The 26,847-nt window shown below is 38.7% G+C and overlaps 1 protein-coding gene across 4 annotated transcripts; it reads left to right on the top strand.

Moving 5' to 3' along the window:
• Positions 1–9: 9 nt before the first annotated feature.
• LOC148876464 (uncharacterized) lies at positions 10–25,475 on the top strand. 4 transcript variants are annotated; one of them, XM_088966904.1, is made up of 17 exons: positions 10–288; positions 1,044–1,182; positions 2,750–2,946; positions 3,229–3,308; positions 3,398–3,499; positions 3,596–3,707; positions 5,946–6,004; positions 6,109–6,174; positions 8,850–8,920; positions 9,029–9,125; positions 10,961–11,035; positions 15,985–16,083; positions 17,110–17,253; positions 17,344–17,373; positions 17,456–17,518; positions 24,718–24,795; positions 24,889–25,475. In XM_088966904.1, exons 2-17 carry the CDS (start codon positions 1,064–1,066, stop codon positions 24,973–24,975), a joined length of 1,479 nt encoding a protein of 492 aa, XP_088823030.1. In that variant the 5' UTR covers positions 10–288; positions 1,044–1,063; the 3' UTR covers positions 24,976–25,475. The 4 variants fall into 4 exon arrangements, with proteins under 4 accessions (XP_088823030.1, XP_088823027.1, XP_088823031.1 ...); XM_088966901.1 differs by having other exon boundaries at positions 3,596–3,719; XM_088966905.1 differs by having other exon boundaries at positions 287–486.
• The last annotated feature ends 1,372 nt before the right edge of the window (positions 25,476–26,847 follow it).

The following is a 26,847-nucleotide window of genomic DNA, read 5'->3' as shown; positions in this document are numbered from 1 at the left end:
TTTTTCGTTGGAATGAAACAAATTCGTCCCACCGCGCGACTTTCTAGGGAGTGACAAAATTTGGAGATTCTTTGGAGGGCTAATTCTTGCGACGTCCTCCCTTTAAAAATTGAACACATGCGCCATGTTTACACGTGAGAGTGAGGTTGGAATAGTAAATTTCCACAAAAACAAAACCTTTTTGATCAAAACCCAAAAACCCATCGTTTTTTCCTCTCTCTTCCTCCCACCCTCTACGACGGCTAACTCGGCTCTTGAACCACACTTGGACGACAGTAGAACTCTCAAGTATGTATGTTTTTCTTTTTTTTTTTTTTTTTTTTTTTCATATTTTCATTATGAAAACGAATATATGAATGATCCGTTAAACTGTTTTGGGTCTACCGATCAAAACCCTAGATTGATTGTTTGTTCATCTCTTCCCCCACCGTATTTAATGGTTAACTCTGCTCTTGAACCACACTTGGACGACAGTAGAACTCTGAGGTATGCATGTAAACTGTTTTGGGTCTACCGATCAAAACCCTAGACTGATTGTTTGTTCATCACCTTCTTTCCCCACCATCTCTACCGGTTAACTCTGCTCTCCAATGGCACTTGGACAATGTCAATCTCTCTCTCTCTCTCTCTCTCTCGCTTCGCTCGCTCGTAGCGGGGCAGAATAATCGTCGATACCAGCGGAAGTTTAGTTTGTTTCTAAGTTCAATCTCAATGTCACCACCCGTTTCAATTTTCTAATCTAATGTTTCACTCATAAACGTTTATCTTAGTTTGTTCAGCTTTAGTATTTATTTTTATTATTTTATAAAACCTCACCCTTGTCTAATTTTCTGGGTAGTTTCATGTTAAAGTTTCAAATTCTCTTTCGTGTTCAGTTGTGTTCATTTCACTGCGTAGCATTTCTTCTTTATTTGGTTTTCCCGTATGGGTTAAATAAATTAACCCGTTATGCTTGTAGTTTGAAATGCTTCTGTTTAGTCTCCATATCTCTGAAGGTATTGTTGCTTGCCTATTTTGACGTTTTCATTTCTTGTTCCTTGTAGATAGGACACTTGTGTACAAAATGATTTCAGCTATTTCTTGGGTCCCTAAAGGAGTTTCAAAGTCTGTTCCAGCTGTGGCAGAACCACCTTCAAAAGAGGAAATTGAAGAGACACTGAAAAGTGGTGCTTTAGAGAGAAGGTAGAACTCTTCCATTGTGAATGGATTCTATATCAGGATGGGTTTTTGGCCATTATTGTTTATTGTTGCTATTAGTTAATTTGAAATCTGTGATCTGTATTATATGATTTTATATGCAATCTTATTTCGATACTTATTTGTGTTGGGTGCAACGATTAGGAAATTTAAACCAAATAAATTATATATCTTTCTATGTTGAATTGTTGATATATAAATTTGCTTTAGTTATTCTTTTTGATAATGAAAGCAAACTTTAGTCAAGAAAAGTGCCAAAGTAACAAGAAAACAAGGAGGGAAAGCATTAATGCATGATTAACAACCCTCCTCCCCAAGAGTTAAAAGTTATAGCATCCACTTGTTACAGAAGTTAGCAAAAAGGTGGCCCTCAAAGTCCATAGAATCAACATCCATGAGACAATGGTTCTTTCAATTACTCTGATCTTCACTTGAGCCTCACTAGACTTCCATTATTATTTTTTATGAAAAATTCTCTTTCCATAAGCATGAGCAAATTGCAAGAGGTGTATTCTGTTGTTTTCATCTGGTGATCCTTATTTATACTATTTTCCTTTTTATAGAATAAATTTGGTGCACCGTTACTTCAGCTTAGCCTCCAACATTTTTTTTTTGATAAATACTTAGCGTCCAACATTTATGTATGTGATCTTTCCTTGAGATGATCTGGTTAACCTGAATATAAAATATTTGACTAGTTATTGGTGATGGATCTGTCATTAGTGATGCCTACCACACAGTCAGGTGTTATAAAGGAGCTGAGTTATCTGGTGATCTTGAGGTTGCAGCTTTCTAGCCAAACAAGGCTTCAAGTTAAGCTCATTTGTCCAGATGAATCTGAGCCCTGATAGTTTTGGTGTAACTCGCTTAAAGCCAAACTCCTTTACACATGATGCATATGCACATGTTCATCATATGTTCAAATTTCAATTTTTGAATATTGGACTCTATTAAATGGTCTATGGGTTCTGTATCTAGTACTGTACAATACAAAGTATACTGCACTAAGCTTTGACTCATAATTCTTGCTTGGTCAGGTTATGTCTCTGCTCTCTACCTTATATAGTGGTCTCAGTACAGGGTATGAGATTTTTTGGTCATGTTGAGATTTCAGAAGGTTCATCAGAGAACTAAACTCAACTAGGTCTTATCCTAATTAATTTTGGGTTGGCTATATGAATCTTGCTTTGCTGTTTCACTTTGTCAAGGGTCAACTGCTCATTTTGAGAGTAGGAAAAAATTTTGGTGTTTAAGTGAAAATAAATTAAAAATAGTAATTAACATTGATATTTGTACCTTGTTTTGTATCTTGCTCTGTCTTAGACCTACATAAAATTTTGATTCAGTTATCTGCTATCTTCAAGTTCTCTTCACTATGTTCCTGATATCTTTTTTTTTTTTTTTTGTGATTTTTCCCTGAATCACATTTGATCATGAGAACATTTAACTGCATAATTTACATATATAACCTCATAGAAGAAAAATTGTTTGATTCTCACATTGGTGGAACTGGCATCCTCCACTTTGGTCTGAAAACTGCATGTTTGTGTAGTGGAGATAGTGAGAATGAGGAGGAAGAAGATATGGATGTTGATGCTTCCAAGCAGAACAATGAAGTTGCACGTGCATTAGCTGCAGCAGATGCACTTGGCAGGACATCTAAAAACACAAATTCTGGGACGAGCTTTGAAGATATAACTGATGGCTTAAAAGAGCTTGACATGGACCATTATGATGAAGAAGATGATGGTATCCTCTTTCTGTCCACTACACAACCAATTTTATGTTTTTTCTCCTTTTTTTATCTTAATTACTTTTGGAGGTTATCGCTGATTCGAATGTTGCTTTGAATTGAGTTATGATTCTGCTCTGGAAAGATTATCAAGGCTTTGGAATCTTAATTAATCACATAAATACCTGAATAAGAATTTCTACTTAGTTTTCAAACAATACATTCTCACTTTTCTCCATGTTAAGTATTTCCCCTTTGGATATATGACCAAAAATGCATTTCTTCCTGGGTAACCTTAGGCATTGAGCTGTTTAGTACTGGCCTTGGCGACATCTTTTATCCAAGTAATGACATGGATCCATATCTAAAGGACAAGGATGTAAGTATGATGTCCTTTGTTGTATTAGGATTTGAAATTGCATGCATTATGGGCTTATTGTGCATGCAATGCAATTATGCTTTTCGCAGGATGATGATGATGATGATGAGGAAATTGAGGATATGACCATAAAATCATCAGATGCAGTTATAGTTTGTGCACGCAATGAGGATGATGTCAGTCATCTTGAGGCATGTAATTGTTCCTTGAAGAGGAGTTCCTCTTTGTTCAGTCACTATTCACATATGAATTAATTTGTATAAAGCTTTAAATATTCAACCTTGCAGGTGTGGATATTTGAAGACTTAGATGATGGTGATTCAAACATGTATGTGCATCATGATGTCATCCTTCCAGCATTTCCCCTTTGCACAGTATGGCTCGACTGTCCTCTTAAAGGTGGAGATAAAGGTGCACTATTACTTATTGGCACATAACTTTGTTGAATTTTAATGTCTGTTTGTTATGCAGAACTTATATGTTTCTTATACAATATCAACTACCAAGCGGTCATTTATTTGTTTGAACTTTAATTAACATAACTTGTGGGGAATTATTTGAGAAAATATTCCTGATTGTTCTCCTTTTTTGAATAGTAAAATAAAAATTCATTAAAAAATAAAAAGAAAGTACAATAGGGAGGTGAAATCACCCGAGAGAAGAAGGCAACAGCTCAGCATCAACCAACTCATGCACAACCAACAAGAAAACAACCATGCTATAAACACTCGAAGAAACAAAAGCAAAAACACAAGAACCTCCCAGACTCAGAAACACATCAGTCTTTTCCTTCGAACACTTCATCCCACCCGTATCCTTGCTCATTCCACACCACTCCCTCTACATAATGCTGCTTCATCCTTTTCTTTGTTATTCCTCTTGAGTCTCCTCCACAGAAAAACAGACCTAAACTTTTGCCAACCCTAACATTCCTATCAGCCAAAATTGCAATGTCCACGTTTCCTCCCTCCTCACCAACTAGAGGAAACTCAAAAAAACTCTTTTCAGCAATGCTCTCCCTCTTCTTTTTTCCTCTGACCCCATACCTAACTCAACAACCTCCTCTGAAACTTCTGACACCTGAGTCTCCAAACCATCTGTAGCTTGAATTTCATGACCACTGCCCACCTTACCCTCAGTAACTTTTTGAGCTCAAATATTGAAAGCCAGACAAGCAATACCAAAAAATTATGAATATGAAAGGTTCCTCTCTTCATGCATGCCTGAGTTAGTGTGGATGTGTGGTGTCCAAGCTAACGTGTGGCACTTATTTATTGTCAATGTTCAATTGGCATGCTGAATATCTTTGCAGAGCCTTCTCCCACATATCATAGACTAAAAGTCTATTAGCTATAACCTATGTTACCCAGACATGGAAGAAAACGGCTAGACAAGGTGTTATAAGGTTTTCACCAAAAACTGAAGTGCCTAACACAATACCACACTCTTATGCAGGTATCCAGATACCATAGGTTATCACAAAAGATTGAAAATTTTATTTTATTTTGATGGACTTGTTGAAGGTTTTCTTCTTCCTATTTTGATTTATAAACATAATTTAAAGCTCAAAATCCTGTATGTAATGCTGATTATTTTATTAACACAAGTTCCTGTTATTGTTGATCAATAAAAAAAAATTTAAAGATTAAAATTTCTAGCCATATGTTAGTAACTAAGTTAACCATACTATGTTACCTGAATACCTGTATAAGATTGCTGTATCATGTCCGATACTTCATTTTTTAACGTAAATGATCAGTGATAACTAGTGGCCAATCTTTTGAGTACAAGATTTCTCTATGGGTTTGTTTGGTTTGTAGTCAGAATTGGAATCTGTTCTGATCAGAATGGTCTATTCCCTAGAATTGTTTGGTTCAGACAGGAATCAGAATAGGAATCGGAATTGGCTGGAATGGATTCTCATTCCCAAGGGAGGGGGAGGGAATGGCCATTACCTCAAATGGGGCAATGCCATTCCACCAGGAAAGGGAATCAGATTCCGAATCCACCCAACCAAACAGTTGGAATCAGAATGGTCCATTCTGATTCCAGTGCCCTATTCCTGCGAACCAAATAAACCCTAAGATGTATGGTGCCATGCATTTCTAATGTATCGATTGCATGCATCATGAAAGGTGTGGTGACACATGTTCGGCACATGACTTGATAAAATGAGTTACACGACTATTGTCATTGTTGCAGACATCAGAACTGCAGGGACAGCATATAATGTGTTTCACCATGTTATGCATCAATTCTTTGTTCTGAACCATCTTCAACAGCTGTTAGCATCTTCCTATGGGCAAGCCCAACATAAACCAGTGGACCTTGGTTCAACTTTTCTTGTTACCCACTTAAAAGGGCAACGGCGTTTGGATTTGGAATGAATGTTACATGCAATTGATAAGTGAGGCGTGCTCATACATGTTGAACCTAGTCTTGGCACATTTTACTTTGACATGTGTTGAAAATCTGTAGTGACTAGGGTGCTATGAGTTTTTTCTATCAGTTATTTCTTTATCACTGTTTTATATTACTTTCATTTTGCTGTTTTTCCGATCAGGAAGTAACTTTTTCCTGTTATGCTCACTTGCTAAAGTTTCCTCCATATTCCTCTTAACACATTCATATTGACAGGGAACTTCATAGCTGTGGGCTCAATGGAACCTGCCATTGAAATATGGGACCTAGACCTTGTATGTGAAATTGATATTACATTGTATTATTGGTTTACATTAATAAGAGAGATGACATAGGTACCTTCTACATTTGTAACATTTTCTCAATGTCTTATTGGCAGATTGATGAAGTCCAACCTGTTGTGGTATTGGGGGGCATTGCCAAGAAGAGCAAAAAAGGAAAGAAGGTCCTCCATTATGTTTTCCTTTTATAGTTCTTCCTGTTTTGGTTTTGAGCCTGCATTTATGATATCTAACCATACTGCAAATTAATTAATAGTTATCTATTATTTTCCCCTAGATAAATATAGACGAGTGGCCATAATAAAATGTGGGGGAAGGGCAAGCCACCTGTACATGAATGAATGGATCCAGTAGGCTAATGAAAGGCTCCTTCAAGTGCTCCTGAGTTGCAGGCTGGCCCAGACTTGGGCAGCGGTAGATGCCATGGCTACCCTGTAAAAGCCTGGCCTGGCCCAGCCCATGATCATCCCTAGGTGTGGCCTAATACTGATTGACCATTTTTTTTATTTCTTTTGATGGGATACACAATCGGGGGGGGGGGGTAGCCCATCCCCCAACCCACGTGCAGGTGAGATTCGATCCCAAGTCTCCGCTACAACCAGCAGGAGACCTTACCACACAGCTGGTTGGCACCTTGCCAAATGACCATAGGCATGTGCACATATAGAGATTAAATGTCGCTCTTGGGGCCTAAACATAAAGTCTAATGTGTTCTAGCCTAAGAAAGGAACCCATTATTGCCAACCCATAGTCCTAGCCCATGGGGCTTTGAATATTTGACCTGTAGCCCAAAGTTGAAGCCCATTCAGCAAACTAAATATTGAAGGATCTGGGAGAATATTCTAGAAGAATGTTCTAGGAATATATATATATATATATATATATATATATATATATATATATATATATAATATTGGTTTTTTGGTTTAGTATGAAAAATTTTTGCAAGAGAGGGCTTTCTTGCCCCTTAAGGAACCTTGTCTTTTTTTTTTTTTTTAATATGTTCTGAAGGGCTACACAACGGGGGTAGTCCATCCCCCAACCCATAACCCCCTTAAGGAACCTTGTCTTGCCTATAAATAGCCCATTACTCCTCTTTTCCATATTAATGAAGGATTGAAATTTTTTACTCTGCAACTTTTGGTGTGAAGCTAGAGTGCAAGACTCCTCCCCTTTTGGTGGGGACACTCCAATTTTTCCCATCCTAATCATGATATTTTTATACCAAGGTTTGTTGGGTGGTTAGACTCTAGTCACTCAACCCATCGTATTGGCAAGACTTCACAAAATATAATTCTCTCCTCTTTCTGCTTTGTTTCTTTCTAATTTTGTGCAGTCACCATTAAGTTCAGCATAGCTTGGAGCTAGGGGTGAGCAAATGGGTAGGTTCTACCTGGAACTAAGTGGAACCGACCTCGAACCAGCCTTGAACCGACCCTGTCCAATATGTTACAGGGTAGGCTGTGGTTCCAAATTCTTTGAACCGACCCCCACCCAGGCTGGTTCCAGGGTTTAGGGGTTTACCCTACCCGAACCGACCTGATGAACCAACCTTTGGTTGGCCTTGGTGGAACCGACCTTTGTGGAACCTGATTTGGAGCCGAACTTGCTTTGAAATAAACCCCAGAATACTTTTGGGGATTTGAAGATTTGAATCCAAGCATTCATGGTTACAAAGGCCATGGTCTCACTTGACCACTGAGTTACTTAAGTGATTTGATCATTTGTTTTCCTTTTAATATTTGAATGTGTACAATAAGTAGTGTAAAAAGTAATATTTACAAAATTTAAATTTAATTTATAAGTTTTTAACCATATAATGATAATCTACATATTAAGTTATCCAATTTAATCAATAAAACGTTTTAAACTATATATTGTATTTATTAAAAATCAAGTTTTTAAAGAACATGCTTTTTTTTTTTTTGTGAAGGGGGAGAGTAAAAAAAGTACAGGTTCCATGGATAGACCCTGGAACCAACCCCAGAACCACCAAGGCCAGAACCGGCCCTGGAACCGACCTTCACAGGGTAGGTTCCAGTTCCAAAACCGAGGAATCGACCCCTACAGGGTAGGCTCTAGATTCTGCCATGGAACTGAACTGAACCGGCCCATGCTCACCCCTACTTGGAGCCATGGACCCCTCCCATTCCTCAAAAAAAAAAAAAACATTTGACCCCTCCCCATCCCTTGTTTTACTAGACAATCAGCCATATAATTAGCTTCTCTTTGTACCCATTGAAATGTTACTTCCATGCCCTAGTCACTTTGTCAGTCACTTGAATTTTTTTTTTTTTTTCATTTCATTCCTGTAAATCCAAAGAACTTTCCGTTTGTTCTGAGCCACCCAATTACCAATTGTAAGTCCCCTTCAATCACTACTTTAGCAGTATTCAACTTGCTCTTTGTGCACCCTTCATTACAGCCATTATCTTAGCCCTCAACAAATCTCCAGAGCCAATTTGGCCTGAGAATAAGGCAATAATGAGACCTGACTTGTTTCTGAAAATACCTCCCACTCCTGATGGTTCTGGATTACCCCTACTACTGCCATCAAAGTTGAATTTGATAAAACCCCTCTTCTGTGCTTGTCTACTTGGAATAAACATTATCAAGTATATCTCCTTTGTGGGACCCTTAACATTGGATTTACATCCTGTTTGTGTGCCATGCATATTGGACATACATTTACTACTATTAACTGTCTCTAGTACCCTTCAGGCTGTAATAGTTACATTTACTGTTTCCTTGTTTTCAGCTTGTTTTTGCATCCTTACTGTCTTATATTTTATTGAATATGACCTTCCTCCTTGTGTCCACACATATTTGGGTATTTTAGGCATCGGTCAAATGCAAAAAGGACAGCCACACTGATTCTGTACTTGGGCTTGCATGGAACAAGGAGTTCAGGTAAGCATGCAATTTTCTATCTATCAAATAGTTTCTGTTAGTTTAATGTGCATATTTTTTATACTGCTTTTGATCGTGCTGCTATTTTTTCATAAATTTTATGCTCAGGAATGTCCTTGCAAGCGCAAGTGCTGACAAGTCTGTCAAGATTTGGGATGTAGCAGCAGGAAAATGTGACATCACAATGGAACACCATACAGACAAGGCAGGCACCGTGTTTCATCCTGAGTGTTGAACTTTGGTTTGAGATAAAGCCTGACTGATGCTCTACACAGTCATACTCTATACAAAGAAATGCTGACCACTTTCTGTTTTCTCCATTTACATTAGTGATCACTAATCCCCATTCAGTTTAGTCAGTTATACTAGACTATTTTGAAACTTTGTTGCCTGAAGACATGCCAGTAGGGTTGCTTCATATACAGAAACACAGAATCTTGGTAATTTAGATATCTCTAAGGAATATAAACTTGCTGGTCTCATTGATCTAAGTAGGATAATCTAAAATCCAACTCTTTGCTTTTTAGTGGAGTGCATGTAGTCTATTTTCTTTTTCTTTATATTTTTGTTTGTTTTTGTGTGAACAAAGTTTATGCATATCTGATATAACATGTAATTAACTGTTGATGGGACTCTTGGCCCATTATTCCTTCTTTTTAGAAAGTCATTGTTCCTTATTCTAGGTTGCAGTATTAAAAAATTGTCCTCTTTTTTTGAATGCTTTGTCATTGTGCTTCTATAAGCAACTTTCTGATCCTTTCGCTTGAGAATTGGTGCATAATCTTGGCGTCTTTATTGACCTTTCATTTGATGTTTTATTATTTTGAGATATCTCAAATAGATTCCATGTACTTGATGGGTTTGATGTTTTGTAAGTAATGTAAGAAGAGGTTTAATGGAACAAAGAAATTTTGGCTGGCTTATCTATTTATATTTTCTTATCAATTTTGAGTCTTGGTAGAGACTAATAGGTCTATTGACAGCTTCTACTGCACTTTTTATGCCCAAGTGGCTTGCATACCGTTCCCCTGAGATCTCTGTCATTGATCACCTGCATGTCTTATATTTTAGGAAAGACCAGTTTCATCAATGCTGTGAAGCAATGGCTACTTTTTTTGGCCTCTCTAGAGTCTAGCCGCTGCAATGACTAGTCAGTACCTAGGCGCTGAGCCGCTGACTGGTCAATAAAAAAGAAGATATTTTCTCAGTTTAAGATATTGATGCAATCTCTAAATAAGTTAATATAAGCTACAGTTATGCAGGAAAAGAATGATATCGAACATTTAGCTTAGTCTTTGTTTTTCAAACAAATAAAAGTTTGCAAAGAAAGAAAACAACTTTGATCATTTGATGCACCCTTTGTTTGTGGCAATTCTGTATCAACATACCACTTATTGGATGATAACCTAAAAGAGTTTCTCCACTGCCTTTTTTTTCCTGCTTTATATATCATCATCTAATCATATTCCATCAAAAATATCTAAAGCAATAATATGAATACAACAAGTATTGACATTCTGTTATTATTTCAATTAACCAGAGATACAAATAAACAAATAAAGCTTTAAAATAATTGGTTGACTAGGTTGATGATTAGTTGACCTTGTCAATGCTTAGTCATCATAGGTAACTACATCGTGAGTATTGACTGACTAGTTAGTGATGCAGTCAGTAGTTGGTTGACTAGTCGATGATTTGAAAGCACCAGAAAACCTCAAGAATGACAGTGGTTTTCTCTGCTTTGTTGTTACTTTTGTAGAAACTAGCCCTTCTGGGTCTAAAGAATTATATGTGAAGTTCTGGGGAGCATCCATGCAGATCTTGTGCTTGTTTTACCTGGTCGGCTAAGCAATAGTTTTTATTTTTTCTTGTTAGTTTGTCAATACTGTCTTAGAAGTATGTGTTGCCAACTCTATTTTGTTCCTTTACTGAAAACTCTGATTTTAGAATGCCTGCTGTAATGCGTTCCATTTTCTGCCCTGACAATACATGCTGTTATTGATAGGTAATGGATTCTGGCTTTTCTTGTTCTTGTTACAGGTTCAAGCAGTTGCGTGGAATCATCACGTGCCACAAGTTCTTCTCAGTGGATCATTTGATCACTCAGTTGTTCTGGTACATATCAGCATCCTTTTGTTTCATGTCTGTGCTATTTACTCAAATCATATATTCAGATCCTAAGGACTATTACTGAAGTCAAAACTTAGATGGAAATGAAATAATTAGCACCATGTTTTATATATACATGTTGACTTGTTGAGGGATGCGGTTGGGACCCCCATTTTATTCAGTCGGTATGAAGAGATTTTGAACTCTAGATTGGAGTTTCTATCAATCTAATCTAAACGTTCTTTTAGGAAAAACTGGGTGATTGTCAAGAAAAACCCACAGATATGTTTAGGACTTAGGATATCCTACCAGGTTGCTTTCTGCATAGATGATCCCTCATATTGGTTATCGGATAGTGTTTCCTGACAATGGCCATGTGTACAATGTCTTATTTTTGAGAGTTACTCAAATATTCTATACAGAAACTTCATCTTTCTTTTACATTCTTATTATTTGATCCATTGCAAGTTATTCAATATGGAAGAAAGTACTTGTTATGGTAAAGAGTGGAGACATTCAGGAAGGAAAATAAATAAATAAAACAAAATTGTTGGAAGGTTTCTAATCAGGTGCTGCAGGGAATTGGCTGTTCTCTAGGCTATTTTTGATTACTTTAAGGAAGTGTCTTTTTTCTTACTGTTGTATTTTATGATGCTTACATATTTTAGTATTTCAGATAGAGTTCTTTCCAAGAATGCATGCAGAAAAATGTTAGTAAAGGTAACTATTTTATTTTATTTTTTTTCCTTTGAGGGCCAATGATTGCAAATATTGGGAAACACTCCAAGCCTCCAACCAAGCCCAAAACCGAAGCAAAATTATATAAGCATGCTGCCCTAAGCTAAGCAAGCATATTCTGTGAAATTCACCTCTTACAATCGCATTAACAACCAAGGAGGCAAAATTTGGAACCAGTTAAACATGATATTATTTGTATTCAATGAACTTACATCTCAGTAAATGTGATTAACAATCATGCCTGCTAGAGTTATGGGAGATTTGGTTAATGGCTTTTCATAAATCTTGGGCCACCTCATCTTCTTAAATCACTGAGGAGAGTCTAAGCCCTTGGGAATTGGGACACAGTTGAATGAGTTAATCTAGTTGATGTGACAATCTGGCCTCTCTGAAATCTGTGGAATTGCAGGAGATCCAATCAGTGGCTATTTGTAAATCCCAGTCAACTTCAACCCTCATTGTACCACCCCTACCATGTGTCTCAGATTCCCAACAAACACCCATCAAGGTTTGACTCTAAAAGTATACAGATCGGGAGATGCTCAAATCTGCTCAATCTCTGGGTGACGAGGATTGGACTTTTATTACCAATATTCAGTCCTTGGGATGGGAGTGGTGTCAATCAGGAGTTTTCGGAAATCCTCAAGAATTTATAGCCAGTGAGTTACTTTGATGATGGTTTTTATGTGTGTGTGGGGGGGGGGGAGGACATGAATTGGATCAGGATTGTGAAATTTACAGTACAACTATTTGAGCAAATGTCGAATCTGAAAGTAAAGTTTGATAAAAGTTGTGTTGTAGGTGTGAATATGGGGGAAAGTGAGCTCCTTGAGTGTGCAAATATTTTGGGTTGTGAAGTGTCGAGTTGGCCTCTAATTTATCTTGGTCTTCCCCTAGGAGATAATCATCAAAAAGGAAGTTTTTGGATTCTAGTAGTGGAGAGGTTTGAAAAGAGACTTGCTTCTTGGAAGAAAAACTACCTATCTCTTGGAGGAAGAATCACCTTAATTAGGTCTACTCTAGCTAATCTGCCCATTTATTACCTTTCAGTTTTTAAGGTGCTTGCAAGGGTGGCTAGCAAGTTAGAAAAACCAATGAGCGACTTCTTGTGGGAGCTAGGGGAGGAAAAAAATGATCATAGGGTTAGATGGGAGATGGTGTGTAGGAGTAAGCAGGATGGAGGGCTAGGTATTGGGAACTTAAGGAAGAGGAATTTGGCTTTGTTAGGGAAATGGTTGTGGAGATTTTCATTGGAGAGGGAGAAACTGTGGGCTAAGATAATTTGTAGTATTCACGGGCTTGCAGAGAATGGTTGGGACTCTGGGATTCTGGCTATGGCTACAAGATCACCCTGGAAATCCATCCAAGCTATTTTGCCTCTTTTCTCTCCTTGGATCAGGTATGACTGCACTCGGGTAACCTCATAAAGTTTTGGGAACATGTTTGGGTTGGGGAGTCCCCTTTGAAAGACCAATTTCCGGCTCTGTTTGCAATCTCCACTTTCAAAAATGAACCAATTGCCACTTTCCTTGTTTCCTCAAATTCAAATTCTGGGTTTGGATGGAGCTTGGGTTTGAGAAGAGCACTCAGGGACACAGAACTGGATAATATTTCAACTCTTTTGTCCATTCTTGATGGGATTTTCCTGGAGCCTACAAAGATAGATAGTAGGATTTGGACTTTGTTTCCCCCCAGATCCTTTACTTGTGCCTCCTTCTTTAAAGCTCAAATACAACCAGAAATTCCTATTGGTTTGTCGTTCCCTATCAAGGAAGTGTGGTGTCAACTTATACTTTTGAGGGTTGGGAGTTTCTGTTGGGAAACTTTCCTAGAAAGAATGAACACAGGTGATTTACTTCAAAGAAAAAGACCCAATAGCTGTTTATCTCCACACTGGTGTGTTTTATGCAAAGCTGTTGGTGAGTCTGGTTACCACTTACTAATATCCTGTGTTTTGGCAAAAAATATTTGGGATTTGTTTGCTTCTTTGTTTGGGTGCAGGTGGATATCCCCAACTAATGTGCAAAGCTTGTTTTCCTCTTATTCTATTGAATGCTCAACAAAAAATCAAGAATCATGTGGAGATGTGTGAGAGCTGCTGTTTGTTGGACATTATGGGAAGAAAGAAATGCAAGGATCTTTTCGGAAAAGGAGAGAGGCTTGGAAACTATGGTAGAAGTGATTCATATAAGGGTAATACATTGGTTGAAGACAATGAATGAGTTCACAGATTTTTCAACAAATGATATATTAAGAAATCGGAAAGAAATTGCTAGCTCAGTTTCAAGAAAGAGGACTTCGAATCTCAATTGGAACCCTCCACCTCCTGGTTTTATCAAACTAAATTTTGATGGCAGTAGCATGGGGAATCCAGGGCCTTCGGGTATTGGGGGGGTACTAAGAGATGAGAGAGGTCATGTAATAGCTATTTTTTCTGGCCCAGCTGGAGTGGGAGACTCCTTGAGGGCTGAGGTGTTAGCAGCCTTGCAATGGGTGCAAAGGGCCAAAGAAATTAATGTTAAGAAACTGATTATAGAGGGAGATTCTGCAATTGTAGTGGACTGGTTAAAAGAAGACACTTCTAAGATGTGGAGCTACAGCAATGAGAAGAGAAAGTTCAAATGGCTGATCAAAGATATGGAAGTCCAGTGTACTTGGGTAAAGAGAAATGCCAATTCCTTTGCTGATGGATTAGCTAGGCAAGGGGTTAATAGGGATTCTGGGTTCTGGGCTCAGTTGTAAGTTTTTGTGTTTTTTAGTCAGATGTATTCCCATACCTTGGGGAGTTAAGATTCCTTAGCTCCTCTTCCTTGTAATTTTATTCCTTTATTAATGAAATCTGTGGTTATTGATAAAAAAAAAAGAGTTACTTTGATGATGGTCTCAGTTGAAGAAAATCTTTCATTCTTTTCCTCCAAAATACCTTGTAACATAGCTGGCACCTTTTCATCCACTGATGTATGCATTATCTTTCAGGACTTGCAGGAGGGAGTAAGGTACCATGTCTCAGAAAAATGACAATGTATATCTAATAAAGAAATGGCTTTAGATCCTCAAGGCAAAATGACATTGAATGAATATGAAATTCGTTCTCTTCCACAGCTAGATACAAGTGCAGGCTGGGAAAAGTTTTAACTACTTACCTTTTTATAGGTCACTTCAAAATATAATGCTCTAGGCAGCAGAGAGCTTTTCTGCAGCACATTGTTGGAAAATCCACTGGCCTCTCTGACTGGCAGTCTGCACAAAAGAACCTTGTAGAATGTGGAACAGAGGAAGCTGCTCTTTGGATCGAGATTTTATTCATCTATCCTGGCAAGGATTGGGGAAAACCATTTTCAAAAATTCAATTAAGGGAACAACTACAGACCAGTCGTGGTCTTTCAGGTTGAAGAGGAGAGAGTGAGGGATGGTTGATTTCTTTTTGTTTAGCAGTTGATACATCTTTGGAGACTTGAATTTGTTTTGACCTTCAAAAAAGAATTTGCTTAAATTTTCATTAATCAAACACTTGGTAGATTATGACTTATGACATTATAGAACCTGAATATGGGTGTTATCCAGTTGATGAAAAGATTTGAAGATTCTTCCTGTAGTTGGACTATGGAATGGAGTGGCAGGACAGGATTGAGGTAGCCAATCCCGAATAGGTGGGATGAGGCTTGGGTCTGATGGGAAAATTAGCTAGCTAAAAATTGAAAGTAACATAACATGAAGTGGATGTACAGTGTGAGCAGGGATTAGTTGAACGTGATGGCTGTGGAACCAATGATATTGTTCCATGCCATTTATAAAATACATGGGACCCACATCTTTCACAGTGGGGCACATGACTTTATTACTGGTGTGGAATATTATCATTGGTTCCACAGCCAGCGGAACAGCCATCGCGTTCAGCTAATCTGAATTCACAGTGTACCTTCAGGTGTTGGTTGACTACAAGTTAAGTTTTCTTATCTGTTCCAAGTCAATTAAGAATTTTATAATAGGCATACATCAGGTTAAATCTCTGTTTGTTAGACTTTCATGATTATCTGAATTATCAACTTTATGACAATGCAATTTTATCCCTCCCTTTTGATTTGACTGCCATTTAACTGTTTTTCAGTGACAATGGAGAATATAGTATTTAAAATTTTCTTCTGGAATGTGAATTTTCAGTTGTGAACTATACTTCAGAAAATTTAACTTACATTTATTATGTTTATGATGTTCAGAAAGATGGGAGGCAACCTTCACATACGGGATTTAAGTGGTCGGTTACAGCTGATGTAGAAAGCTTGGCATGGGACCCACACACTGAGCACTCATTTCTGGTACATTCCTGGATCCTTAATGCCATAATGGTCTTTAACCATGTTTACATTAAATAGTTTTTATATTGAATAAAAGTGGTTCCTTTTGGATGAGAAATTAAATCTCATCACTTCATTAGTTAATAGAAAGAAAACTCCAAAGAGGAATGGATATAGGTGGCTATGCCTTCTTGGTCAAAAGATGGATTTAGTTGGATATGCCTTTCTCTTTTTGGTAATTTTAAAATACGTTAGATTACTGGGACATTTTAAGCTGAAAAACAAAATTAATGAAAAAGAGGCCATAAAGAAGGGAATCCACTTCCTCCAAAACTAATCCTTTTCTGTGGAACTTAATCACTTTATATTGGCATCAAGAACGGTTGATGCCTAAATACTGAGCCTAACTTTTTCCTGATGAACTTTCCATTAACAACCACTTGTGGAATTAATCTATCATTTAGTTTTGGTTGAGAAATTGGTTTTTAGGAGGTAAACTACTATGGAGTTCCTAATGCTTATGTCGTATGTGCATGATAAGAGATAAATTGGACAGTTTTCATAGAGAAATAGCACCTCCACTTTTTCTTGTTGATGTCGAGGTGTTTTATTTTTTTAAGACAGTTTATGGGTATATATATTGGTTCTACTACATTGAGGGATTGGGGACTCCAACGAGCTTATATCCTTTTCATTTCAAGGCTTAAGGCTTTAGGTTCTTCAATATAGGTGGCCGATAGGGTTCTACTGTCACATTGCATCAATCTCTTCAATTTAAGGGGATCTTGAGGCTTGCAAACATGCCTTAAGCATTTTTTGAACAGTAACGATCACATTTTATGAGGAATTGAACAGGATGTTCAAATTATACGGATTCACAAAAAAGATATTCATTCACTGTTCTTGTCATGCCTAAATCATTCATTCACTGTTCTTCCATTAAATATCTTGTTCCTTGGAAACTGCATGAAAATACTTTTGACTGGGGGTGGGGAAGCAAAAGAGTGATTTATGAATTTGTTTGACTTGCATATGATTTATTTTCAGGTCAGTCTTGAAGATGGTACAGTTCAAGGTTTTGATATCCGGGCTGCAACATCAGACACAGCTTCTGGATCCAAACCAAGTTTTACTCTGCATGCACATGACAAGGCTGTTTGTTCACTCTCTTATAATCCCTGCGTGCCTAATGTATGTATCATATGCCATCATATCTTGGAATATATACATAGATAACCACATTCACCTTCTTTTTCTAACTTCACCTTGTGCTTTTCTCAGCTGCTTGCAACAGGGTCTACAGATAAAATGGTAATACTTAATGTTCTTCAGAAAGGCTATTATTTGTGATAAGCTGGATAGGCACCTAACTAGTATTCTTACTTGTATGCAGGTGAAACTTTGGGATCTTTCAAATAATCAACCTTCATGTGTTGCATCCAGGAATCCCAAAGCTGTAAGTGACCATTGAGCTCAATGTAATATTGATTTGTTCAAATCTTTTGATGTGTAGAACTGTAGATGTTCATGAATCCTTTATTGCACACTTGTATCACTGTTTATATCATCCCTCGGACAAATTTTGTTATGATCACATACATTAAGAGTCCAATGGCTTGTCATATATTTTTCATTGGGACTTTCTTGCTGAATTTGCATGTTCCAATGGTCTCACAAAGCTTCACTGTGTAGAGAATGTTAACAGGTGTAATATATGTACTGTTCACAGACTTAGTACCCGCAGGGGTATTTTTGTAATTCTGTAGACATATTGTTATGTACGGCCAGAATAGTATAAATGCAAAGCTTCACTCGATTGAAGCTAAATTTTTTGAGGCCTTAACTCTGTAGCCTCCTCTTCTTCTTCTTCTTCCCTTCTCCTCCTCTTTCTGCTTAACATGATATCAGAGCAGGACTGTCCAGGCTGGAAAACAACCAACTGAGGTCTCTCTCCACTATTGCAGAGAAGCTATAGTCCTGATGCTCGAAGACAAGGAGAGGAAGCATTCTCTAGTACTGTGGATTGTCTCCACTGTCAAGTTGGGTTCTGCTACATGAAAGCTGACTGTTCAACTTCTTGGTGCAGAAAAAAGGGGTTCTGCTACTGACTGTTCAACTTCTAGCCTTAGGTGCTGGTAGCTGGTGTTGCTTGGCTAAGAAGTCCATCCCAGATGTTCGAAGGAAGGTTTTGTCCTGAAGAGAAGTTTGAATCCATGACTGTTCTACCTATTCACAGTTCAGGTGACATAGGGACTGAAACTTTTTTTCTTTTCCTGTTTATGGCTCTCTTCTTGCACGACTATTAATGTCCCAAAATTTGTGTAGGGACTATTCCCCTTCCTCCGAGTGTATGTTGTTCTATTCAACTCTCCAAGGGACTGCGGTTGAACCCTAGACCCTAGGTGACTGTTCTGCTATCCTGGAAAGTGGATATCAGCCGACTAGGTGTGGTGCGCCACCACTTGTATTGTTGTTTCTCTTGAGTTTTTTTTTTTTTCTCTTGGTTGAGAAACTGTATTGAAGTTGCAAAATTGTAGATCATTCAGATCTGGTTACACTGCAAGAGCAGTTCGTATATTGTTCTGTGGACTCCTACACAGTGTAGGTCATACATCCTAGTACTGCAGTTGTAGTGTTTGTGTTTGGTTTTCTATGAAACTGAAAATCAGCAAGTACCTAGTTGTGGACTGTAACAACTCTGTAAGGCAGTGTACCTGTGTCTTTTGAGTACTTCTAAACCTAGAATCATGAATAAGGAAAGATTGTGGTGCACTAATTGTCAGAGGCCCCGATACACCAAAGATACTTGTTGGGATCTCCATGGGAAACCAAAGTGGGTTCAGGATTTACCTAAGAAGCAAGGCTCATATGTAATTAGAAGACCCGAGCAACAAGGTACCAAGAAACACCACATGGAAAATATGATTTCTCGGAAGAATCAACCCTCCACTTCTACTGTGCCTCAAACACCACATAGCCAACACAACTACTCTGGATTAGACCCAAGGGAGGATGTTGTAAACTCCACCACCTCTTTTGCATCCATATCAGGTAATTCTGCCACTGCTTTCCATGCTGCCTCACACAACCTTGACTCTCCATGGATCATCGATTTTGGAGCGTCAAAACACGACTGGTATGTCCTCTTACTTTCAAACTTATCACCCTCTTTCCAGAAGAGATAAAGTGAGACTAGCAGATGGATCATACACTTCTATAGCTGGTCAAGGAACTCTCTCTCTTCCCCTCGGCCTTACTCTTTCTGATGTTCTTCATGTTTCAAAATTCCCTATGAATTTGTTCTCAGTCAGTAGTATTACAAATTCCTTGAACTGTTCTGTGACTTTTTTCCCTACCTATTGTGTGATTCAGGATCTGGCCTTGGGGAGGACGATTGGTAGGGGTCGTATGGTTGATGGACTCTACATGCTGGAGAATACGGTTGGCCTTCATGTTACAGAGTCTATGAGTCAGTTCAAAAAGAGTAAAATGTATTTGTGGCATTGTCGTCTGGGTCATTTGTTTTTTGAAACCTTGAAATTGGTTTTCCCAGAACTATGTAAGTCAATGTTTGTTTCTAATCTTTCCTGTCAAACGTGTCAGTTAAGCAAGCATTGTAGAACTCAATTCCCTCAAAGAAATAGTAAATCTGAGTTTCCTTTTTACATTGTGCATTCTGATGTGTGGGGCCCTGTTACTTTACCTTCTGAGAGTGGCTACAAGTACTTCATTACCTTCATTGACGATTATTCCAAATACACTTGGGTATATCCAATGCGAACTCGTGAGGAAGTACCAAAAATTATCCAAGATTTTCAGCGGATGGTCTTCACCCAATTTCAGACCGAGATTCAAATATTCCAGTCAGACAATGCAAAAGAGTTTTTTCATAGTGACCTCACGGAGTTCTTTGCTTCACATGGCTCTCTTCATCGGAGCTCTTGTGCCCATACGCCACAACAAAATGGTGTGACTGAACGAAAGAACCGACACCTCCTTGAAGTGGCACGGGGTTTACTATTCCACATGAATGTTCCCAAACGATTTTGGCTTAAGGCTGTCCTTTGTTCTACATACCTCATTAACCGAATGCCCTCTCGTTGGTTAGAGTACAAAGCCCACATCAACTTCTCTTTCCTAAGGCCCCTCTTCTTTCTATCCCTCATCGTGTTTTTGGTTGTCGGTGCTTTGTCCAAAACCTATCTCCCACCCGAGGGAAATTGGACTCTCGTGCTATCTTGTGTATATTTCTTGGCTACTCATTCTCTCAGAAAGGGTATCGTTGCTTTGATCCTGTTTCTCGGAGATTCTATGCCTCCATGGATGTTACTTTCTTTGAAGATGAGCCATTCTTTCCTATTTCTCCTTAAGGGGAGTGTAGGCATGAGGAGAAACTGGTTCAGCTTCCTTCTCTTCCTAATCCTTCTCCTTCTCCCCCTTCTCTTCCTGATCCTCCACTTTTTCGTGTTTTTTCTCGTCATCATAAAGGCCAACCAAGTTCAAGAGCTGTGGAGAATCCAGAAGCTGTACCTCAAGTGCCATCAAACTCTTCGGGGGAAGATCATACCCTCTCAGGTAACTTGACTCCCAATGATAGTCCTGACCTCCCTGTTGCTAATGATCTTGACCTTCCTATTGCTCACAGGAAAGGTGTTAGGTTGTGCACCACAAAACACCCCATTTCCAACTTTGTTTCCTATGAGAACATCTCACTTTCATTTCGTGCCTTCCTTACCTCCATTGACAATATCCCTATTCCCAAGAATGTGGCATAAGCTCTCTCAGTACCAGAATGGACAAATGCCATGAAGGAAGAAATTGATGCTCTTCATAAGAATGGCACGTGGGAACTTGTTGATCTCCCTAAGGGTAAGGTTCCAGTTGGATGTAAATGGGCGTTCACTGTTAAAATGGGGCTGATGGAACTGTGCAGAGGTATAAAGCTCGTTTAGTGGCAAAGGGTTTTACTCAAGTATATGGAGTTGATTATGCAGAAACCTTTGCCTCTGTTGCCAAAATGAGCTCTATTAGAGTACTTTTCTCTCTTGCTGCCAATCTGAATTGGGATCTACATCAGCTCGACATCAAGAATGCCTTCTTGAAGAGGAAGTTTATATGGCTCAACCCCCCGGTTTTTTGGCTCAAGGAAGTGAACAAAAAGTGTGCAAGTTAAAGAAACCTTTATATGGGCCGAAGCAGTCACAAAGAGCTTGGTTTAGCAAATTTTATACTGCAGTTCAGCAGAAGGGATACAAGCAATGTTAATCAGATCACACACTGTTTGTAAAAAGGGTAGAAGGTAAAATGGCTGCCCTAATAGTATATGTGGATGACATAATTGTTACTGGTGACTGGGAGGATGAAATTCAAAGTTTGAAGGGCTTCCTTGCCATTCAGTTCGAAGTGAAAGATCTAGGACCTACCAAATACTTCCTTGGAATTGAGGTTGCCCAATCAAAAAAGGGTATCTTCATCTCCCAAAGGAAATATGTCCTAGACTTGCTTAAGGACACTAGAAAGATTGGGGTTAAACCAACTGACTCTCCCATTGACCCCAACCATAAGTTAAGTGACAGCCAAGGTGAACCTCTTAAGGATGTGAAGCAATTTCAGAGGCTTGTAGGAAGATTGTTGTACCTCTCTATGACTTGTCCAGACATAGCATATGCTGTTGGTGCCCTCAACCCGTTCATGCATGCACCTAGGTCCACCCATCTTGAAGCAACAGAGAGAGTACTTCGGTATCTTAAGAAATTCCTGGGTGCTGGTTTATTATTCTAGAAACATGGACAATTGAGGGTTGAAATTTACACAGATGCGGATTGGGCTGGATCCCAAAGTGACAGAAGGTCTACTAGTGGTTACTGCACCTTTGTAGGAGGGAACCTTGTTACTTGGAGGAGTAAGAAGCTAACCGTGGTAGCTAGATCCAGTGCTGAAACTGAGTATCGTGCAATGGCACACGGAGTAGCCGAAGGTATGTGGATAAAGAATCTATTGGGAGAGTTGCGTTTTCCAATTGTTAAACCCATGACTCTACTCTGTGACAACAAGGTAGCTATTAGTATCGCTGCCAACCCGGTACTACATGATAGAACAAAGCACATTGAAGTTGACAAGCATTTTATCGGAGAGAAAATCATCACAGGCGAAGTATGCACTCCATACATCAGCTCTGAAGACCAACTAGTAGACTTATTTACAAAAGGGATAAACCATTCTAGACATCAAGGTCTCTATGACAAGTTGGGCATAATTGATATCTATGCCCCAACTTGAGGGGGAGTGTTAATAGGTGTAATATATGTACTGTTTACAGACTTAGTACCCGTAGGGGTATTTTTGTAATTCTGTAGACATATTGTTATGTACGGCCCGAATAGTATAAATGCAAAGCTTCACTCGACTGATAATTCTGTAGCCTCTTCTTCTTCTTCTTCTTCTTCTTCTTCTTCCTTCTTCCCTTTTTCTCCTCCTGCTCAATAGAGAACACTGATGTGGGCCCCACGGCTGTGGTCCCCACTGTGGTTGTATGACAGCACATGTAATAGTTATGTCAGTGTTAGTTGGTAGTTATCTTAGACAGCTTGTTATTTCAGTTTATTATTGTTTTATTTTCCATGTAAGCATTAAGGGCAATTCTGTCATTTCCTACATTTAGTGAACATAATCTATAAATATTGAGAGAGTGGCGGCGACAGATTCATTCGATCTGTCCCTCTTTTCAAAACCCTTGTGTACTTCTGCTTTCTTCTCCTTTCTTCTCCCTCTTTCTTCTACTTATCTCAATCCGAAATCTTTTGGAATTCAAGACTGACTGTAGTCTTGATCGACTACTCACTGCAAGTTTTTTTTTTGGGGTTCGCAGTTGGAATCGGAATTGGAATGGGAATGGGAATCCTTCAGAATCGGAATGGTCTATTATAGTCTGTTTGGTTCAGACAGGAATGGGAATGAGAATTGGAATGAGGAGGAATGGGATTTCATTCCCAAGGGAGGGGTACGGAATGGCCATTCCCTCAGATGGGGGAATGCCATTCCAGCAGGAATGGGAATGAGATTCCGATTCTGCCCAACCAAACAGTTAGAATAGGAATAGCCCATTCCGATTCCGATTCCAGACCCCTATTCCCATAAACCAAACGGGGCCTTAGTTCAATCTGACATCTGCCATCTCTCTGTATTAGATATGCCTAGATTGAATCTAACCTGGAAATCACTTCTAACATGTATATTGGGTGAAAAGATATTCTTTTCCTTTTTTTGTTATTATTTTAAAAGAAGCAACACAATGGTCTCGTGGACTGATAAGAAAGCACTTAGAACTAGTACTGAACCCAAACTCTATATGTTTGTAAATAATTGACCAGAATTACTAATGTGACCCAACAAAACCTAAGATATTGATATTGAGTATAGGCCTAATTTTACAATAAATCTATTCTTTTTCTTACTCTATCTTTTCAAAGTATCTTCTATATCTCCCATGAAATGATATTACTAAACATTTTATATGAAATTATTATAGGTAAGCCAGAACAAAATATAGAAAATGTAAGTAGATAATTGGTTCAGAACAAGTAAACCCAATTCTGATCCTGCAAATAATCAGAATTAAAAATGCAAATCCAGAGCTGAGCCTATTGATAATTGGGACTAATATACAAACTGAGATCCTATGTGATAGGGTTTTGAGAGTGGCCACTTTGTGCAAAAAAAGAAAGAAAAGAAAAAGAAAAAGAAAAAGAAAAAAAGCCAAAGCCTGTATCCAGTGTATCCCTCCCAAGACCCCAGATGGTTGGGACCAACATTGGGTAATGGCCTTTTTTTATCCTATGCGATAGGGCTAGTTTAGTTCTATTCATTTGGGACCAAGACTAAGGATTATTCTAGATTCACAAATTGAAAGAACATATAGCCTAAATTCCCCAACCAATACTTCAAGTGCCCTAGTTTTTTTTCCTGGTATGCATCGGAGTGCTCTAGTTGGTGCCGTCTTTTTTTCCTGTGTCATGGGTGTTATGCACATGAAATTGTACTGCCTACTGTGTTAATAGTTAGCTGAAGCCTCTAGGTCAAGTTGATCACATTAAGCATATATGTACCTGTGTAACCTGTATATGTTGTATTACCTAGTATCTGCACACTGGATTTTCCTTGATCTGAATCTTGTTTTTTAGCTTATTCTGTTGGAGGGGCTACTTCTACTTCTATTTAAACCTTCCCCTCTTTAGTGAATTGGGATTTTCTCCTCACAGAGCATTCCTCACACGACCTCAGTCACATCCCACCATATATTGGGAACATCTCCCCTGAATAATAATATACAAGTACGGGAGATGTTCCTGATAGGCGGCTGAGACATGCTGTGAGGAGCAGATTTAGGCTCCTCTTTAGTCACAGATGGCACTACTCTCTCTCTCTCTATGTATCTATCTATATTATATACTATCTATCTATTCTGTAACTTTCAGACTACAAATGCTTGTGTCCTTGCCTTGCTGTAGCCGGATATCACAAGTAACATGCATATATTATTTTAGTATTTGTGCATGCTTTTCATCTGTTACTAGCATTTTCATCCATCTTGCCTTAGCTGTTGCCCATCTTAGAAAAATTTTCCCTTTTTTTTGTTGTTTGTCAAAATGCCATCAGGGAGCCATCTTTTCCATTTCCTTCTCGGAGGACAGCCCATTTTTACTGGCTATAGGAGGCTCCAAGGGAAGATTGGAAGTAAGTAGGCAGGCCTTGTCATTTACCTTCATTCTAAAATGTTCCAAGAGTTTAAAACATAGTACTATTTAACCGTTTTCTGAACTTTTGCAGGTTTGGGACACCTTAACTGATGCTGGCGTGGCACGTCGATTTGGGAACTACAGCAAGAAGAAGGTGGAACCCATGACAGAGTCTTGAAAACCAGAGAGGAATGTATTCACTGCATGTTGGCAGCAAGAGCCGTTATAGGTAAGCATGTTCTAAACAAGAGTATCGGAAGGAATCAGTACTGTAGCGAACCGCCAATAATTATGCAGATCATATGCGGGTGGGCCATTGGGTCCTTTGTCATCTGTGAAATATAATGGGGGGGGGGGTGAAGGATTGTTGAGGGCCATTTTTATAACATGATACCTTAAAAGTACCAAGAAAGTTGGAAGAAAAAGGCGAAGAGATGCTTCATTGTACTTGCTCAATTTTGTTTTATCATTTTTTCAGCTTTATATATATTTGTTATTGGTGTCGCATAGGCAAGCAGTAACCTATCAATTTTCACGTGGTCCGGTGGTCGCTTGATGTTCATTAATTATTAACCTTGTCTTTCAATTCTTGAATCACAGTGCATGTCAAGATACGGGTTGCTTGTTTACCCCTTTTTTAATTTAAATTTTCTGTAATCTTATCTCCTGTTCTACTAATATTTTTTCTGTTTATCCAACCTCATTTGATGAATCTTTTGGAACAGGTCTGCAAATGTTTTCCTTATATCAGAATCAGAATTCAAATCAAATCCAACTAAGGCGATCTAAATGCAATCAATTCACGATATATCAAAGTGATTTTTATTGATATAATCATTTTTGGTTTTATATATTAGTATTAGACCTGTTCATGAGCTGGGCTGGTCTTGGCTTTCACCCTTTATTAACATAACTTTTTGAGGCCTGAGCCCAAGCCCGGCCTGACCATTGGGCCTGCAACTTGGGCCCAAGCCTGGCCCTCATAAAAAGCCTGAAGCCCGATTTGGCAAATATTTATTTTATTTTATTTTTATTCATCGAAGCTGAATCAAATGATAAAAAAAAACAAAGTTTAGATAGCTGTGAGAGAGAGAGAGAGAGAGAGGGAGAGAGGATGGGTTGCTACTATTCAAGAATCTGAGATGAGATCGCGGTCGGCGGTCCCAACTATCTGAGAATCTGAGGTGAGAATGATAAAAATAGAGATGACTGATAAGAGGACCGAGGACCGAGGACCGACTAGGGCTTGCTGCTACCTGAGTTTGCTGGAGAAGGAAAGATTGGCTGCTGCTTGCTTGCTGTTAGCCTATGTTTGTTGCTGCTTCGGCGGAGATTGCTGGTTCGTTGGTGACTTGGTGCTGGTGGTTACTCCCAAGGTTGAAAATATCGTTACGTATTGGCCCATATCAACCGATACGTATCATATCAGGGCCTTCCCAATACACCTCTACAGGGGGTATCGGGTCGAGCCATGGTTCAAAGGGTAGCTAGGACTTAAATTGACCCCTCTGAACCGGTTTTGAAAAAAATAAATAAAAACAAAAAAAGCACCGAAACAGGCTGATATGCCTTACCGGTGTATTGACGTATTGGCCTATATCGATATTTAGAACCTTGGTTGCTGCTTCAACTCTCTGAGAGTGTGAAGTGAGAACAAGAAGAGAAGTAAAGGGTAAGTCGGGCAAGGTTCAAAGTATCGACACGTACTGTATTGGCTGATACGTATCGTTTTAGGACCCCTCTGATACGCCCCTATAGTGGGTGTATCGGGGTTTGATCGGTTCAGGGGGTGGATGAGACCTAAACTGCCCCCCTGAACTGGTTCAGAAAAAAAAAATAAAAACAAAAAAAACAGTACTGATTTGCCCGATACGCCCATATCGGCGTATCGGGCGTATTGATATTTTCAACCTTGAAGTTGGGTTAAAGTTTAGAAATTATTCAAATAATTATATATTTTATTATATTATATAATAGGTAGGACTGGGTTGGGCTTTTTTTGACAAATCCTGAGACTGGCTCGAAAAATAATTGGGCTTAGTGTTTTGTG

The sequence above is a fragment of the Nelumbo lutea genome, chromosome 1 (genome assembly GCF_056320005.1).
Source record: "Nelumbo lutea isolate HS-2025 chromosome 1, American lotus-T2T, whole genome shotgun sequence".
In the NCBI taxonomy this organism is placed as follows: Eukaryota; Viridiplantae; Streptophyta; class Magnoliopsida; order Proteales; family Nelumbonaceae; genus Nelumbo; species Nelumbo lutea.
This window is presented reverse-complemented; position numbering and strand designations above follow the sequence as displayed.